Source organism: Pelobates fuscus, chromosome 8 (assembly GCF_036172605.1).
Source record: "Pelobates fuscus isolate aPelFus1 chromosome 8, aPelFus1.pri, whole genome shotgun sequence".
In the NCBI taxonomy this organism is placed as follows: domain Eukaryota; kingdom Metazoa; phylum Chordata; class Amphibia; order Anura; family Pelobatidae; genus Pelobates; species Pelobates fuscus.
The window spans coordinates 176,691,394-176,709,799 of record NC_086324.1 but is presented as its reverse complement, the minus strand read 5'-3'; the positions used below and the strand labels follow the sequence as shown (position 1 = coordinate 176,709,799).

The following is an 18,406-nucleotide window of genomic DNA, read 5'->3' as shown; positions in this document are numbered from 1 at the left end:
CACCAACAGCAACATCTGTGCACACACACACACACACACACACGTAACACAGCAGCATTATCAGAGCACGTTTAGTTTATATCTCAACAGAAGACTGAAAATTATTCTCCAGCTCATTGTCCTCAGTCAAACGAAAGGAAAATAATTTCTGATTTGTGTAATATGGCCATTATAGATAAACCCCAGTGTGCGCTCGTAGTCTTGCTCATAGCATATAATCTATGGCAAACAGTTCTGGATTGCTTTCACTTTCATTCTGACACAGACTGCTTCCAGCACACGGTACAAAAAAAAACAGTTTGAAAACAGACAAAGAGAGAGCGAGAGAGAACGAGAGAGAACGAGAGAGAAGAAGGAGAGACGGCAGAAATAGTAAGAGAGAGACAGAACAGCCAAAACTGAATCACAATCACAAAGTGCAGAATCTAGAACCTGCAGGGGAATGCTCGAGTTATAAACACTGCAAACATAGTAACAAAATATACAGTAAGAGAACACGAGACGATCTCCGAGCAGTGGGTGAGTCACTTTTTATTTTTCATTTACCGTATTCATTTATGAACATTTTTTGGGAATGTTAGAGAGTATACATGGTCCTGTATCTTGCAATATTGCACAGAATCTGGCATGTCAGTATAAAAGCAAAGCATATACATTAAATGTTACATGAAATATGTATATTCGCCTTTACGGCATATGCGGTATAAAAAAAAACTAAAAACCCAAGGATTCTCGGACACCTTATGTTTGGGGAAATTATCACAGCTTTATTAATAATTACAATATAAATAAAATATTAAGGGTCATTGTCAACAGATCTAGCATAACATCTCAGCCCCAACTCTTTTAACAATTTGATCCTGACAATGACCCCCATAAACAACAATATTAACATAAATAACATCTAACCACTTAAACCATTGCCAGCGAGGGCATGATTTACCATGTTCCACCATGTGGGGATATACCAAGATACACCCTACACATACCAGGTTCGGAGCTACCGACGAGCTTGAACCAACCAAAATCTATCCAAACCTAACAGTTCAAACTAAACTATATTACATCTGGACAAACAACCTACACCCCAACTTGTTTATCCATCCCCCTCCGCCGTGACCAAACGGATCCAAAACCTACTTAAAGGGAGGGTGGGACAAAACAGGTAAGTGAGGATTAATTAAGATGGCCCTTGATTTAAAATTGCCGCTATATGTACCCCCATAATATAACCCCCCCCCACTTTCTATAGCCAACCCCCCCCCCCCCCCATATTAACACCTCCTATGCCTGTCTCCTAGCCCTGTCAAGGCCCATTCCATCTAGCTGCGCTGCTCCATGGGCTACAAAATAGATACACGTGGTAAAATACCCTGTTTATATATATATATATTTGTAAAGACCCTGAATTAATTCCTAGCAGGGCAGTTTATTGCAAATGGCAAAAAAAAAAAAATATAATAATGTCTGCATTGAGCGCAATGACCACATACAGTAAATACAGTTAAATCGTATATTTCTAAAATAAAGGGATTTAAAGCTGCTTTGGAAGCAGGGAGTGAGCTTCTATTTTCAGCAAACTTGCAGACATTAAATGATTGGTCAGTGACTTCTGCCAGAGACATTCATTCCACTTCCGGCTGGTATCATTCCCGGAGTATATAGGACAAAGTATCAAGTGCATAGTCCCAGATGTCTAAACCCAACCCCGAAATGCAATGGAAAAACACACAATAGACAGAGAAATACTGTAAGGTATGGGAGTTATCTATGGGAAAAACAAACAAATTTAAATACAGCAAATTTAGCTAAGATTGAATATTGGTTTAAGCGCACAAAGTTGAAGCCAGTGAGATCACTTGGCTCAGTCTGATAATTATGGGAGGTCCTGATCCTTCTAAGCACTGGTATGTAGTGGTATGGACAGGATACCCTCATAGCATGATACTGTACAGTATAAGGAAACAGCCTATATAGATTAATGCACTCACGTGGTCCAAACAAGTATACTGCCAGTCTAAATGGTAATAAAGTATCCAGGAATCTCCCACAGGAAATGCGGTAAATCCTTCCATTGGTGCAAGAATGAATAAAAACATACAAATAAAATGTGTAGATAGAATAGTAAAACACAAATTAATAATGCCCAAAATTGGAGAATAAAAATAACGTCCAAATGTCCAATGACTTAACTAAGACATGTTTCGCCCCTATGGAGGCTTCCTCAGTGGGTTTATTAGTGCTCACTCTGTTCATTCTTTAAATTCTCCAACGTTGCCACCGTGAGTCACTTACTTCCAGCCTTTCTTTGGAACGCAGATTTCGTTCCACGATTCAGAGGATGAGTGAGGCTTTATGGACTAAATTCCATTCTGCACATGGAAGTAAAAACATTTATCACTCACTTCTGGTGGTGAAGTGGTTGATGAGATCCGTGCACGAACACGGCGACAACCTAGAGATAAAATGACTCTCCACCTAAAGAGACACACAGATATATCTCCAGGAAATCCTTTATTGATGTTGATTTACAGCTAACACCATTGTGAAAATACAAGGGCCATTCTGGAAAACTACAATTATAAGTGTGAAAGATTCCATTCGCTTGAGTAAGTGGTATTGGCATATGAAGCCATTCCCACGGTTTCCCCTCCATAGTAGGGACTTATTAAAGGATCACTCCACACCCCACATGCACTTTTCAATTAGGAGTACCTTAGTCTAACCCCAGTTTATAAAAGTGCTGATTCCCCTGAGCTAAAGTAAGTGCCTGCCTTCCCCTCCCTCACAGACCTCAGATCAGCTCCTCTGCTCCAGATATACTCGAGTGCCCGTGACCACCAAGTCAGAGACTTCCCACTGACAGTCTCCTGTAAGGAAACAAGGGAGGGCTTTCAAAGGCTTTTGCAAGTTCCTTTATGATATGCCCCCAATAAATACATGCATGAAAATTCTAAGCATGTATGGTGTACACCTACTAAACATTGATATTTTATTTTGTACTAGGTGGAGTGCTCCTTTAAGCTAATAGTGATCAACAAAGACAGTGAGCTTCCATAGAGGATATGATAGGGTTTAGATAGATAGCTATATATTCTAATAAATAATTGGACATTATTCTTTATGTCCTGCCCTCCCGATCGCTTCATAAATAGTTTTAAAATAAGTATTACTTACCTGAAATGCAGGACCAGGCAATGCTTCTGGCAGTACTTTCCACAGCCCCTCCTTGTGTCACGCAGCTGCCATGCCGTCCAATCGTAAAGAAGTCTATGAAGGAGGGAGCCAAAAAAAAAAAAATGAATTGGTGAAAATGGGAGGTAGGAGGGTTGCAGGCAGAGAGGGAGGGGACACATAAGACTCCCATTGCAAGTATAATCGCATGATGTCTGTTGCTAGAATGCAGTGGGTACTGAAATTAGTTGTAAAATATGCACAGAATTTACATTAGGCAATGCCACGTGTGCCAGGATGTGACTAGCCCCTGACAAACAGTTGCAAATTACTGTGGATGTGCAATGTTTTAAGCTTTATAAGGCAGAAGTGGTCATGGTAGCTGGAGTAATCCTTTATTATTATTATTATTATTATATTATTTATAGAGCGCCGTCAAATTCCGCAGCGCTTTACAATGGGTGGACGAACAGACATGTAGTTGTAACAAGACAAGTTGGACACACAGGAACAGAGGGGTTGAGGGCCCGGCTCAATGAGCTTACATGCTAGAGGGAGTGGGGTAAATTACACAAAAGGTAAGGATAGTATTAGACTAGTGACAGTTGCAGAAGAGGAATCAGTTGGGAGCTATTAAGAGTTTAATTGATACGCTTTTATGAAGAAGTGAGTTTTTAATGATTTTTTGAAGGAGTGGAGACTGGGTGAGCATCTAACGGAGGAGGGAAGTGAGTTCCACAGGAACGGTGCAGCCCTCGAGAAGTCTTGAAGGCGAGCATCAGAGGTGGGAGTACGGACAGAAGATAGACGTAAGTCTTCAGCAGATCGTAAGGGCCTAGACGGGACATACTTGTGTATAAGGGAGGATAGGTAGGTGGGAGCAGCATCATATAGAGATTTGAAAGCAAGAACCAGAATTTTAAATTGAGCTCTATATTTTATAGGAAGCCAATGTAGGGAGTGACAGAAAGGTGAGGCATGGGAGGTGCGGGCGGACAGGAAGATGAGCCTCGCTGCCGCATTCATTATGGACTGTAACGGCGCAAGTTGGGAGCACATAAGACCACTGCGGATTACAGTAGTCAAGGCGAGAAAGGACCGTGGAATGGACCAACACCTTAGTCGCATCTGGCGTTAAGTAGGGGCGTATGCGCGCAATGTTTTTGAGATGGAAATGACAGGATTTGGCGATAGAGTGAACATGAGGCTTGAAGGAGAGGTCGGAGTCAAAGAGAACACCTAGGCAGCGAGCCTGCGTGGTGGAGCTGATGGTAGCACCATTGACTTGGAGGGAGACAGACACAGGAGTAACAACACTTGAGGGAGGAAAGACCAGAATTTCAGTTTTGGTCAAGTTTAGTTTAAGGAAGTGGGCAGCCATCCAGTTAGAAACAGCAGAGAGGCAGTCAGAGACACTAGTCAAGAGGGACGGGGAGAGATCAGGAGAGGACAGGTAGATTTGCGTGTCATCTGCATAGAAATGATATCGGAATCCATATTTAAGGCATATTTAAACCGAGAGTGAATGGAGAGTGACTGTAAAGAGTCCTGATTGTTATTTTCTCTCTACAGGAAACATGCCACCCATTCCACCAGTAACTCAACCCATCTGTTTAATTGAGAATGATGTTGGTAAGAAAATGCGAGTGAATCCAGAGGCTCAGAAGATCTTGGAGAAGATCTCCCATCCATTGGTGTTGGTGTCCATCGTAGGACCTTATCGTTCCGGAAAGTCTTCTCTAATAAACATGTTAGCTGGAGATCAAAGAGGTGAGACCCCTGGACTCTCAGGCCCTCATACACATTTAATCTTAGACACAAATAACATCTAAATCTGATTATATTTTCTGTAAATTAAATAAACATATATATATTTAACATTATTTTCATTATTTCATTATAATTATTTATTAAGCACCAACATAAACTGCAGAGCTGTACACTAGGTGCACAACAAGACAAGTTTGGCTCACAGTACAATAGGTGGAGAAGAACCTACTTAATTACTTTTCAACCTAAGGGAAGAGGGGTAACAATAAAGACAGTACACAATTACACTGTGATCTTAGCACATTATCTCTTTGTATTCAGAATTATTCTCCTGTGTTATACAAACCCCATATTAATACATATTGTTTTAGGTGGTTTTCCTGTGGGCCATACAGTCGAGGCAAAGACTAGAGGAATCTGGATGCGATGTGTCCCTCGCTCCGATCATACATTAATTTTATTGGACACGGAGGGTCTTGGTGATGTAATGAAGGTAAATAGAGAGCAGTTTTTATAGAGTTAAATAGAGTAATTTTTTTTTTTTTTGTGACAGTCTGATCCATATGGTTTCTTAGGGCAGCCAACACAATGACTTTGCTGTCCTCTCGCTGGCCATGCTAATCAGCAGTGTAATGATCTACAACGAAAAGACCACAATCAACCAAGACGCCTTGGAGAAGTTATAGTATCCTTTGACACAATCGGACTATGATAAGGAATGCCATTGACAATATTGTGTCGTTATCACTGCTTTCAGTGAAATTTTCAGTCAAATTTGTAACAAAATATAGATTTTGTTTAAAATTTATATTTTCAGTTAAATTCAGGTTATAAAATGGCTCAGGGTCATTCACTCAGGTATGAATAAGTTTTGCAAAATTAAGGGATCTTCACAAATCTGACAAAAAACATTGTGGGAGTAGTCAGAGAGAAAACATGACACATTTAGAGATTAGATGTTAATGTCTGTCTTGAGCTTTGTGCCTGGCTGACAACTGGGACTGAATGAATAATCACATCTCCCAAATGCCTGAAGAGACGTTGTATATATGAAATGTGTGTATCTGTGTGGGTGTCATTGTAACTGTGTGGGTGTGTGTATCAATCGGGGTGTAGGTATTTTACATTTTACTAGGCATGTGCATGGGGAAAACTTTCGGTTCGGCATTCCGAAATTTGGGACTTTCGCAATTTGGGACTTCGGCAATTCGGCACTTTAACACTTCGGAATTTCGGCAACTTCGGAACTTCGGAACTTCGGAACTTCAGAACTTCGGAACTTCGGCACTTCGGAACTTCGGCACTTCAGCACTTCGGAACTTCGGCACTCCGACACTGCGGAAATTTGGCAACTTTGGCACTTCGACACTTCGGAATTTCGGGACTTCGGCACTTCGGGACCTCTTTTGCAGCCGCTTAGTAGATAACTCCCCAATTCCCACGGTATTAAGGAGTTACCTACCAAAAGGCTGAAAGACCTAAATTGGTCTTTCAGCCAAATTTACTAATACTAAGTAAAAATTACTTAGTATTAGTAAATTTTGCCCTGTGGCTGCTCACTGTTAAATGTTTTTATTTTTTTTAAATAGGGTCCCCCCTTTAATCTAAAGGGGGGTCCTATTGCCGCCCCCCCCCCCCCCCGCTCCCACCCCTGAGTGGCGGGTGGGGGCCATACAGTAAAATAAGGGGGGGACCTAATGTCCTCCCCCTGGCCCCCACCCCTGAGTGGTGGGTGGGGGCCCTACAATAAAAAGGGGGGGCCTAACATCCTCCCCCCTGACCCCACCCCTGAACGGTGGGTGGGGGCCCTAAATTATAATAAGGGGAGGGACCTAATGTCCTCCCCCCTGGCCCCCACCCCTGAGCGGTGGGTGGGGGCCCTACAGTAAAAAAGGGAGGGGGACCTAATGTCCTCCCCCCTGGCCCCCACCCCTGAGCGGTGGGTGGTGGGCCTAATTACTAATTACTAATTACCCTAATTACTAATAAGGGGGGGACCTAATGTCCTCCCCCCTCACCCCCACCCACCGCTCAGGGGTGGGGGTGAGGGGGGAGGACATTAGGTCCCCCCCTTATTATAATTTAGGGCCCACACCCACCACTCAGGGTTGGGGGCCAGGGGGAGGACATTAGGTCCCACCCCCTCATTATAATTTAGGGCCCACACCCACCACTCAGGGTTGGGGGCCAGGGGGAGGACATTAGGTCCCCCCCTTATTATAATTTAGGGCCCCCACGCAGGGCACCCACCAACCGCTCAGGGATGGGGGACAGGGGGGAGTACATTAGGTCCCCCCCCAATATAGAATGGAAGCTTGATCGAGCAGGGTCCTCTTCAACCTATTGTTCCTGTAAGTTTATTTGTACACCTCCTATAGAATGGAAGCTTGATCGAGCAGGGTCCTCTTCAACCTATTGTTCCTGTAAGTTTATTTGTAATTGTCCTATTTATAGTTAAATCCCCTCTCATAATATTGTAAAGCGCTACGGAATCTGTTGGCGCTATATAAATTGCAATAATAATAATAATAATGTTGCATTATTGTTGTAAGTGTTGCAAATGCTTACAGCTGAATCCTGGCTATGTTTGTATACTTTTTATTTAAAATTGTATACAATGTAACATTCTTCTTCTTTCACTGGGTAAGTATATTAGTACTTGGGCAATACTGTGCTTCGGAACTTCGGCAACTTCGGAACTTCGGAATTTCAGCACTTCGGAACTTCGGCACTTCGAGACTTCAGAAATTCTGTAATTTCGGAACTTCGGGAACTCGGCAACTTCGGCACTTCGGCAATTTGGCACTTTGGCAATTTGGACATTGGGAAGTACCCGAATGTCCGAATTGCCTGAAATTCGTCCAAATTCATATTCGGACCGAAACGGATTGCACATGTCAACATTTGACACATCTTTATATGTGTGTGTACTGTTTGTGTGTGTACTATATGTGCCATGATTTAAAATCTGCCTCAAAATGCAGCAGTGCACCTCTCGGGGTTGGGCTCTGGAACCAAAAATAAAATAAACAAATAAAATTAAATGAGGGTCCACTGCACCATCTATTAACTTGTGTTTGCTGGAAATATATGTGCAGAGATGTTAAAACAATTCCCAGTCATTCACAAGATATCTGTTATTATTTCCTGACAGCCACACCAACGATATAACGTAATACTTAAGGAACACTATAGTCACCAAAACAACTTTAGCTCAATGAAGCAGTTTTGGTGTATATATCATGTTCCTGCACTCTCAGTGCTCAGTTGTCTGCCATTTAGGAGTTAAATCACTTTGTTTATACAGCCCTAGCTGCACCTCCCTGCATGTGACTTACACAGCCTCCCTAAACACTTCCTGTAAAGTGAGATCTAATATTTATACTTCCTTTATTGCAAATAATATTTACATTAGAATGTATTATCTCCTGCACTGCTAATAGATTGCTAGACCTTGCAGGAGCCTCATGTATGTGATTACAGTTTAATTTACAGAGCAAGAGATAAAAACATTTAAGTAAGTTAACATGTGATTAAAAATTAAGCCATTTTTTTTTCATTCAGACTGTGTGAGTCACAGCCAAGAGGGCTGCATAAACAGAAACAAAGTGATTTAATTCCTAAATGCTAGAGAATTGAGCAGTGAGATTTCAGAGGCATGATCTAAACACAAAAACTGCTGCATTAAGCTAAAATTTTAAAAAGTTTTGGTGACTATAGTGCCTCTTTAAAGAACCTCAATGAAAGACAAAGAATGCCTACTGAGCTTTACAGGGATCGTGATATCTTGACATGCGCATAGTCTTCCTTTTCAGGCATAGATGGCTAACCCACCCAATAAGACACGGACACAAATTAGTGTTGGATTTCATTTTCCAAAGCTTTAAAAAAAAAATCATAACATTCACAAATAAGGTCATTGTGAAACATCCCGTAATAACCCCCTAAAATCCCCACTATCCCCATTTACCCCTGACAATGACCCCACAACGTACATCACCGTCTAACCATAGACAGCCTAAGAAGGCACCAGGGGGAATGGAGCAGGCTAGCCATTTGCTATAAACAAGTAAGTATCTGGCAACCAAAATTCTATCAGCCAGATTATTAATAACTACATGTAACACCAAGTACAAAATATTACAGTAAGTAAACTATATGTAACAATGGTAGCATCATTATAGTAAAGTAATAATCTAGTAACAAAATGAAAGAAATCTGGTTGAATATCTTCTCCATCTCAGTCCGTACCTTACAGCTGCAGTGATCGATATTAAAAGGCCTTCTAATATCTCATATCTTGGTGGGATCTAAAGTGGGGCATTTGAATTATATTTCTAGATTGCTGGTTGCTGAGATTCAAATAGAAAATAAAAAATATGTAAAACAATTTTTGGCAATGTCAGTGTAATGCAGAAACATATAGACAGAATGAGTAAATATGGGACAATATATACTGGGAATATCTGGGACTAACATGAGAGGATTATTGGAATATGTGGGAGAAATGTCAGTTTTACTATTCAGAAACCTTATTTGGTTACAATGCTATTTTCTTCATTATTCGGTACTTTGTTTTTTAAATGTTTCCTGTCCAGTAAATATATATATTGTTTTTCATTAAATAATGCAATATCTACACATAATGAAACAAAAAATACATTTTAACATCACTTTTCAGGACACACATAATACTCAGATTGCAGATTTGTGATTTTTAGAAACCGCTTGGTAGTGAAGGGGTTAAAGATTCTGAGGTCTAAAGCATGCAGTGTATCAGATATTTCTTGAAGTTCAACATCTACATTGTCTGTAACAAAAGACAAACATGTTTTTCCTACACAGAGAGAAATACACAATTACTGACATTCGCAGAGTAAGTTAGAGATGAACTTGGTGATACATAGTTTTTCTTAATTAAAATTATAGCAAAATGTCTGAACAGAGTGAGTGGATCCTGGACAGAAAAGCTCGGGAAGATGGAGATGTGGGGGGCTGGGAGGAGAGCCCCCTCTTTATCTGGGTTGTGCGAGATTTTACCCTCAAGTTAGAGCTTGGTGCTGGACCAATCAGTGAAGATGAATACCTGGAGAATAGCTTAAAGGATATCACGCGTATGTAGCAGTAATTATTACATGTGTGACATAACTGTAAATCCTCTGTGCCAATACTTGGAACCTTTCCGGACTCATTCAGGTCATAGTTTAACACAGATGGACAGACAATTGCACATTGGGGGTCTTGACAGATAGCAGACCAGCAAGCTCGCCAAGCTAAATCAATCTCATAGAGAACAGAAACTTTCATTAACCCCTTAACGCCGTTACGACGTTCTATGCCGTCACGCTTTAAGTGGGCTTTAAAGCCGTTGTGACGGCATAGAACGCCGTAACGGCTTTGAGCCCTGGAGCGCCCGGGATACTTACCTTCCCGGCGCTCTGCTTCGGGAGGACTGCCTCACAGCCCAGGCAGCCCCCCCACGGCAAATCAGGCCCAGGGGGCCATGTGATCGCTCTCAAAGAGCGATCACATGGCCCCCTATAGCTGACTGTGGATCTGCCAGCAGGGGGACTGTCTAAAATATTAGACAGTCCCCCTGCTGGTAGGTAGTGTAAAAAAAAAAATATTAAACATGTTTAAAATAAAATAAATATATTTATATCTATATAATATATGTATATATATATTGTATATATAATATATATGTATATTATATATTTAACGTCATACATAGTGTATTTTAATACTAATATAAGTACATATATTAGTATTAAAATACACTTAGAATGACGTTACATATATATAATATACATATATTATATATATAATAGATATATACACATATATTATATATGTAAATACGCATAATTACAATAATAAATAAATAAAATAATAAAATTAATAAATAAAATATTGAAACAAAATTTAATATAAATTATATATACATATGTAATTTCATTCTAACTGTATTTTGTTATTAACATATATATTTTGGTAACAAAATACACTTAGAATGACATTCTATATATATCTATCTATATATAAAATGCAAATAACCGCAAATATATATATAGAGATAAATACATATAATTACATAAAAGATTACATTAGTATACACGTATAATTTAAATAACTATAAATGCATATATATTAAAATTCTACGTGTAGATTTAAGTAATCTTTTAACATAATTAGGTGATTTGATTAATTACAATTTGATTGACATACCTGACAACACAGGGAGAAAGTGCTGAGAATTTAATTCGCAAGCACTATTTTTGACCCTGTAACTCTCCAAGACACCATAAAACCTGTACATGGGGGGTACTGTTTTACTCGGGAGACTTCGCTGAACTCAAATATTAGTGTTTCAAATTGGTAAATTGTATTACAACGATGATATTTTAAGTAAAAGTGACGTTTTTTGCACTTTTATGAACTATATTATTGTTGTAATATGTTTTACTGTTTTGAAACACTAATATTTGTGTTTAGCGAAGTCTCCCAAGAATAACAGTACCACCCATGTACAGGTTTCATGGTGTTTTGGAAAGTTAGAGAGTCACATATAAGGCTTGCATTTCATTTTTTTACATTGAAATTTGCCAGATTGGTTATGTTGCCTTTGAGAGCGTATGGTAGCCCAGGAATAAGAATTACCCCCATGATGGCATACCATTTGCAAAAGTAGACAACCCAAGGTATTGCAAGTGGGATATGTCCAGTCTTTCTTAGTAGCCACTTAGTCACAAACACTGGCCAAATATTAGTTTTTTGCTTTTTTAACACAAAAACAAATATGAACGCTAACTTTGGCCAGTGTTTGTGACTAAGTGGCTACTAAAAAAGACTAAACATACCCCACTTTCAATACCTTTGGTTGTCTACTTTTTCAAATGGTATGCCATTATGGGGGTAATTCTCATTCCTGGGCTACCACACCGTCTCAAAGGTAACATTACCAATCTGGAAAATTTCTATTTGAAAATGGAACGTTCTATATATGACCCTGTAACTTTCCAAAACACCATAAAACCTGTTAATGGGGGATACTGTTGTACTCGTGAGACATCGCTGATTACAAATATGTGCATTTTTGTGCAGTAAAAACAGTATTATGACATTCACAGCTAAAATGGCAGACGGAAATACAAATTTAAAAATAAATCTTATTTTCTCACCTTTTTTTTAAAATTTTATTCATAATGAATTATGTTCCATATATGAATAGTTAATGATAAATTAAAGCCCTGTTTCTCCTGAACAAAATGATATATAATAAGTGTGGGTGCATATAATATGAAAGAGGGGAACTACGGGTGAACAGACATATAGCGCAAATTCCAGTTTTTGTTTACGTTTTGTTTTGATCAGAACGTGCACTATTGACTCCGTCCTGAAGGGGTAAAATAACTGTGTAGACAGCATACTATTTTTAGAAATAAAAAAAATTAAATAAACGTTGTAACGGATAAACGGGCACCCTGACTGGGTACCTCCATTATTGGATGCTCCTAGCGCTTCCTGAGGGCTCCAAGCACTCTGGCAGACACCACAACCACTAAACCAGAGAAGCATATGAATAATCCCAAGCATAGGAATGCTGTAAACAACTGAACAGAAAAGCATACAATCAGCTTACACTCCTGGCAATCAGCATACAATCCAATTCCCCCAATAACGAGACAACACTTTGTTTTGAGGGTCAAGCAGAACTGACTGTACTGGCACATACAGCCTCTTTTATTCACAATCTACACACATAGTACTGCCCACAGGGTTTTGAAATACAACCAATCAATCCGTACAATACACACAGACACTCCCACACAAAATCCTCCCCTCTGCCTGTGATATGATTACTGAACACAATGGGTAATATAATTATCACAGGCAGAGAAATACAGTTTTTACAAAATATTAATAACCTCGAAAATATACATGTCATTCACATAAAACATACATTTTTAGAATCAGCATGCTTGAAATATACACATACTCAAAAATCAGGGCAATCGGTTCAAGGGTTAAAAAGTTAAGGGAAAGTCCTATTTGACCAAGTGAAGCATGGCTTTTCTGCCCAAAACCAATTCCACAGAGTCTTCCATCCTGGAGATAATTGGGAAGTAATCCAATTATCTCCAAGGACAGAGGCAAAACTCCATTAGCCACATGGTAGCAAAATACAATAAAATACATAAAAAATATATAACTGTGCAGCTATTGCATAAAACAGGTACATTCAACATATCCCCAGGTAGCTTAGATCTGAGCGCACATTATGACTGAATGGAGCTCAGATCACATACATACAGTTCAATTGCCATGGAGCCAAAGTCTTTCACATAGTCTTTCGTTTTACAAATGGGCTCCATGGCATAGCTATCTGGGGTAACACTGCCCACATAGGGAAAGTACAGAATGACCCGGCTTTCGGGTCTTTGCAGGGGAAAATCAAGCATTTTAACATGGGGCCATAGGCACAGGGCAGGAGGCGGGCAAGTAGCCCCCTCCAAAAGCTCATGGCAAACTCCCTTAAAGGGGTGAGTTTGCTACAAACTTTACTAACTTGTTAACATCCATCTCCAGTAAACGTAAAATGAAACGTGTATTTTACTGAATTCTGATAATCACAGACAAATTAATGTAGGAAAATGATAAAGAATATAATAATACAATTCTTAAAGTTTTTAATTTTGAGGTTCACTGGCATACATGTACATGTACTAAGCAAACTGTGTATTTCTGACCCAAAACAGCAGAAAAATCTCCAAACACGCAGTATAAGAACGAGATCAGACGGGCTCTCAGGGCTATGTTCCCTGTTCGTAAATGTTTCCAGTTTGGGGTTCCCACGTCGAGCACACAGTCTGTGGAGGATAAGGGTAACCTACAGGAAGACTTTGTGAGGAAGAGTAAGGAACTCAGTCAATACATCCATGAAAATGCCAAGGTGAAAACATTGCAAGGAGGACAACCCATGACAGGACCCAGTGAGTATTCAGACTATGTCTTATATTATAGGCTGGTATGTGATATACAATTGATAATATATTGGTGGAAAATACAAGTTGTTTTGCGGGTGTCCTTGCCATGTATGTCATTTTGTTGCCCAAATACCTACTGTGGTGGCTGGCCATTTAATGTATTGGGAGCTGGGGCTCTGGAATCACTATTTTGGTAAAGAGGTGGTATTTGAATATATAATGGACACATGGTAAATGAGCCATCAATCATATGGAAAATGCAATAAAAACAATAATACAATCTCAAAATGATGTTTCATGCAAACATTTTAGGTTACACTCATTTATGTAGAGTAGATGGTCTTCTCACATCTATTAATTCCCCAAGGAGGTAAATCCCAAAAAGCAATGTTTAAGATGCCCAAGTATATCGTGCACCAGGATGAAAAAAGAAGGAATATTGACACATATGATAGTACATATTAATAATAAATCAATAAAAGCCTACATTTCAATATTTTACAGCATGTGTTGTTCACAAGAAAAAAATTTGGCCTAAAAAACATAGTAGCTCCATTTTTTATGGTCCATTTGCTTGGTGGACCATGGTTTAACTTCAAAATGACGACTTGCATTATATGGTTTACCCACCAATGGCCTTTTTCAAAGCTCTGCTTTCTCCTTCTCCCATCTTAATGTGTTCATGGTAAATTTTAAGCAAGTTTTCAAGGAACCAAATGGCAGCCTCAGCATCGCCCAGCCTACACAGTCACCTTGTTAGTCAACAGCAATTGTGAATACTGTTACTTGTGACATTTCACCTCATTTTGATATATTTGAACAACTCAGCATAAGTGGACCCCTGCAGCATCATGGCTGGTTAGCCTTAGATTAACAGCTCTAGATTTTCCCATTCTTTGCATTTTTTTCACCTCCAGATATCTCATCTATCAAAAAATGATTCACTCATCTCATGAATCTAAAGGTGCACTCCAGACACAAGCCAAGAGCTTCCTCTTTGTTATGCATCATATAGATACTCTATGTAACTGTCTATTATGTAGTTTATGTTGAACCTAGAGGGGTGGTCCCAGGTTTTTGAAGGACATGAACTCCAGTGAACCTACATCAATGTCTCCATCTAAAGATTTAACAAACATGGCCCAGAGTCAGACCACTTTCTCCTCCCTTTTGGGAATAGTGAAGGGCTGGGAGAAAACCTCTTGGACCTCTTTTTACACTTGAAGTGCTGTAGAAGATGATCCTCTTGCATCATGGGGTACTTGATGTCATGCTATTAGTTAAATAAATCTGCCTATTTCGATGTAAAGTATACTGAGTCAGAGAAACTAACATACTTTTAACATTTGTTTATATGTTTATTATTATGTTCACATTATGTTTCAGTTCTGGGAAAACTGATCCCTAAATATATTGATGTTGTAAGCACAAATAATATCTCCATTCTGGTGGATCAGATAAGTCACATCTCAGTGGAACACAATGAACAGATCATTGCATCAGCTACCAAACTGTATGAAGATAAGATGGGATCTAAATTTATCAACACCGAAAGGGAATTCCAAGACTTGCATGATGCTTGCATGGACGAGGCTATGCGTTACTTCCAGGGGTGTTATTTTAAGGATCCTAATGAGGAATGGACTAAATCTGAGGACAAACTGAAGGTAGCCTCTTAATCTCCTCTAGGCAGACCCAATCTTAGAATGTCTTGAAAGAGCAAATTAGAGTTCTCATTCTAAAATGATCATTTTAGTCATTAAATACTCTACACAGTATGTGCTCAACCAATCCTCAAATCACACCAAGTGTCCAGGATTTAGGTATTTAAAAGTTCTGTTCCAGTGGGGATACTGACAAAACCAGGACCACTTGTGCGCCTTGAGGACCACTGACCTATCATCAGCAATGGTTGCTGACCTGCTGCAGATTGATCCTATGGCCCCTTTAACTCTTATTCTTTGAAATAAAATGCATTCTAAGAGTTTATTCTAAATCCTTTCTGAACACACAATATTACAAAAAGACTGCTGAATAGAATTACATATTTCATATGAGATGCCTATTTATATAGTAAACTTCAATAATTATTACCTTTGTTTGCCTTTTAACACTTCGTGGGGATGTATAAAAGGTATTTATGTGACAAGACCGACTTGTGTAGATAATTAGGTGATCTGCTGGAATAGAAAAAAGACTAAAATGGGGTAACACTTATTTATTAGCTGTGAATGACTATGATGACCAGTAAGACAGAATATTAGAAAGATGTGTGAAAGCAGACAGTATAACATTTGTTTCGTTGCATCAATGTACCATATAGTCCTTCTGCAGAATTATACAATATTGTTTTATTGTGTGTGATGAACATCGTGTTTCATTGAACATGTAATAATTTACTGATGGACAATGACAGGGTTATCTTGGGAGGGCCAGCTCATTTCTAGAGCTTCTGAATCAAGAACAGGTCATCATTGTTTGCGTTATTCTTGGTAGACCACCTTGATGAAGAAGAAAGATGATGTGTGGAAGATGTGGAAGGATTCCTCGGAGAAGACTTGTAAAGACCTCATCCAACGTTTGTCCGAGTCACTGAAGTTGAAGCCAGATCAGCAACATTACCATGCTGCCGGGGGGCACCAAAAATTTACCCGGGACAAGAATAGATTAGTGTCGGAATATAACAAGGAGGCTAAAAAAGGTGTAATGGTAAGGGTAACATTTATTAATGGAATACTCTAAATACATAGAGTACCTCCGCAGGTTGAATCGTGTATCATCTGTGTTATTTTATAAAAGTATCAATTTCAAGAGAATTCAACATCGAGGCAAAGGTTTAATTGTCGAGAGCTGCATTCTGATTGTGAACCCATGCACTATCAGTCTCAGCCAGTGCAGCACATTACACGTCCACCAAACTGCATGTTTACTGGAACAATAAAAAGCATTCAACCCCTGGAATAATCTGCTACATGACATTTTTATTTTCATTACAAGGCAATGGAAAACTTACCAAGCCCCACTACCTTCACCTATGTTCACACTCTAGGCTTCACACATTGGAGAAACACATTTCTCTGCTGGGACTCCATTCAGTCCCTCTGCTTTGTGCAGAGATACTGTGACAGCCAGCTCATTGGAAAAAGAGAGAGAGACGAGGATCTCTGACCTTATTGTAACATATATATTATCAGAATATTTTATTTAATTTTGTCACATGTAGTGTTTGCCTCAAATATAGTAAATTAATAATGCAGGAAAATAAGGAAAATTACAGTAAATTTAGTAATAGCTAGTCTAGATTTTGCAAGAGAATTAAAAAAGCATGTAAAAAAAATCACAGAATTGCCCCACATTTTCTTAAATTCCATCCAGGAGAAACACCTTATCAGGATAGTTACAATAAAACCACAGTTATTCACCAAACATCGAACTGTCAGAAATTCAAAGGGAATTTAAAAATATTAGGTGAACAAACCTGAACTGTTACATCCAATTCAGCATATTCACAGTTACACTATTTTCTCCTAAAAAGTTTAAATTCACATTCCTTTCATGTAAAACCCTGACTGTCTAACCTGGGAGGACCACTAAAGGACCACTATAGTGCCAGGAAAACATACTCATTTTCCTGGCACTATAGTGCCCTGAGGGTGCCCCCACCCTCAGGGTCCCCCTCCCTCCGGGCTCTAGAGAGAGGAAGGGGTTAAACACTTACCTTTCTCCAGCGCCGGGCGAGGAGCTTTCCTCCTCCTCTCCTTCTTCCTCACGACGTCATCGGCTGAATGCGCATGCGCGTCAGGAGCCACGCGCGCATTCAGCCGGTCTCATAGGAAGGCATTCTCAATGCTTTCCTATGGACACTGTGATTTTCACAGTGAGAAGCACGCAAGTGCCTCTAGCGGCTGTCAATGAGACAGCCATTAGAGGCTGGATTAACCCTAATATAAACATAGCCGTTTCTCTGAAACTGCTATGTTTATAAAACAAAGGGTTAACCCTAGCTGGACCTGGCACCCAGACCACTTCATTAAGCTGAAGTGGTCTGGGTGCCTATAGTGGTCCTTTAACCCCTTAAGGACCAAACTTCTGGAATAAAATGGAATCATGACGTGTCACACACGTCATGTGTCCTTAAGGGGTTAAACAAACAAAATCCCTTTTAAAGGGACACCTGGGCAATATGACTCGGCTTTATGGTTAACTGACTGCCCCATTGTCCCCATTCAAAATTGCAGATATTAGAGAAAAAATGAAGGAACAGCTTCCATAGGGAAGAATTGTCTTATTTTATACGGGGGGTGCCTGGCACCTTCATGGGTAAAGGTACACTGCAGACATTAAAAGCAAACTTGTTCTTAGAGTTGGAGTGTTCCTTTAAAATATAGTTCTGGCAAGATCCATCTCATTTCCTCCCATGGCTAGAATTAGCAATGTTACAAAGCTCGTGATTTTTTGCTGTTTATATTTGTGGC

The 18,406-nt window shown here is 39.5% G+C and overlaps 1 protein-coding gene across 1 annotated transcript in view; it reads left to right on the top strand.

Moving 5' to 3' along the window:
- Window positions 1–333: 333 nt before the first annotated feature.
- The window catches only part of LOC134572089 (guanylate-binding protein 3-like), a 33,435-nt gene continuing 15,362 nt past the window's right edge, over window positions 334–18,406 (top strand). The window contains exons 1-8 of the mRNA XM_063430901.1: window positions 334–519; window positions 4,747–4,944; window positions 5,316–5,437; window positions 5,520–5,629; window positions 9,874–10,058; window positions 13,704–13,937; window positions 15,318–15,598; window positions 16,428–16,640. Coding sequence (XP_063286971.1) covers window positions 4,752–4,944; window positions 5,316–5,437; window positions 5,520–5,629; window positions 9,874–10,058; window positions 13,704–13,937; window positions 15,318–15,598; window positions 16,428–16,640 — 1,338 coding nt within the window. The 5' untranslated portion in view covers window positions 334–519; window positions 4,747–4,751. The remainder of the gene's footprint in view (window positions 520–4,746; window positions 4,945–5,315; window positions 5,438–5,519; window positions 5,630–9,873; window positions 10,059–13,703; window positions 13,938–15,317; window positions 15,599–16,427; window positions 16,641–18,406) is intronic.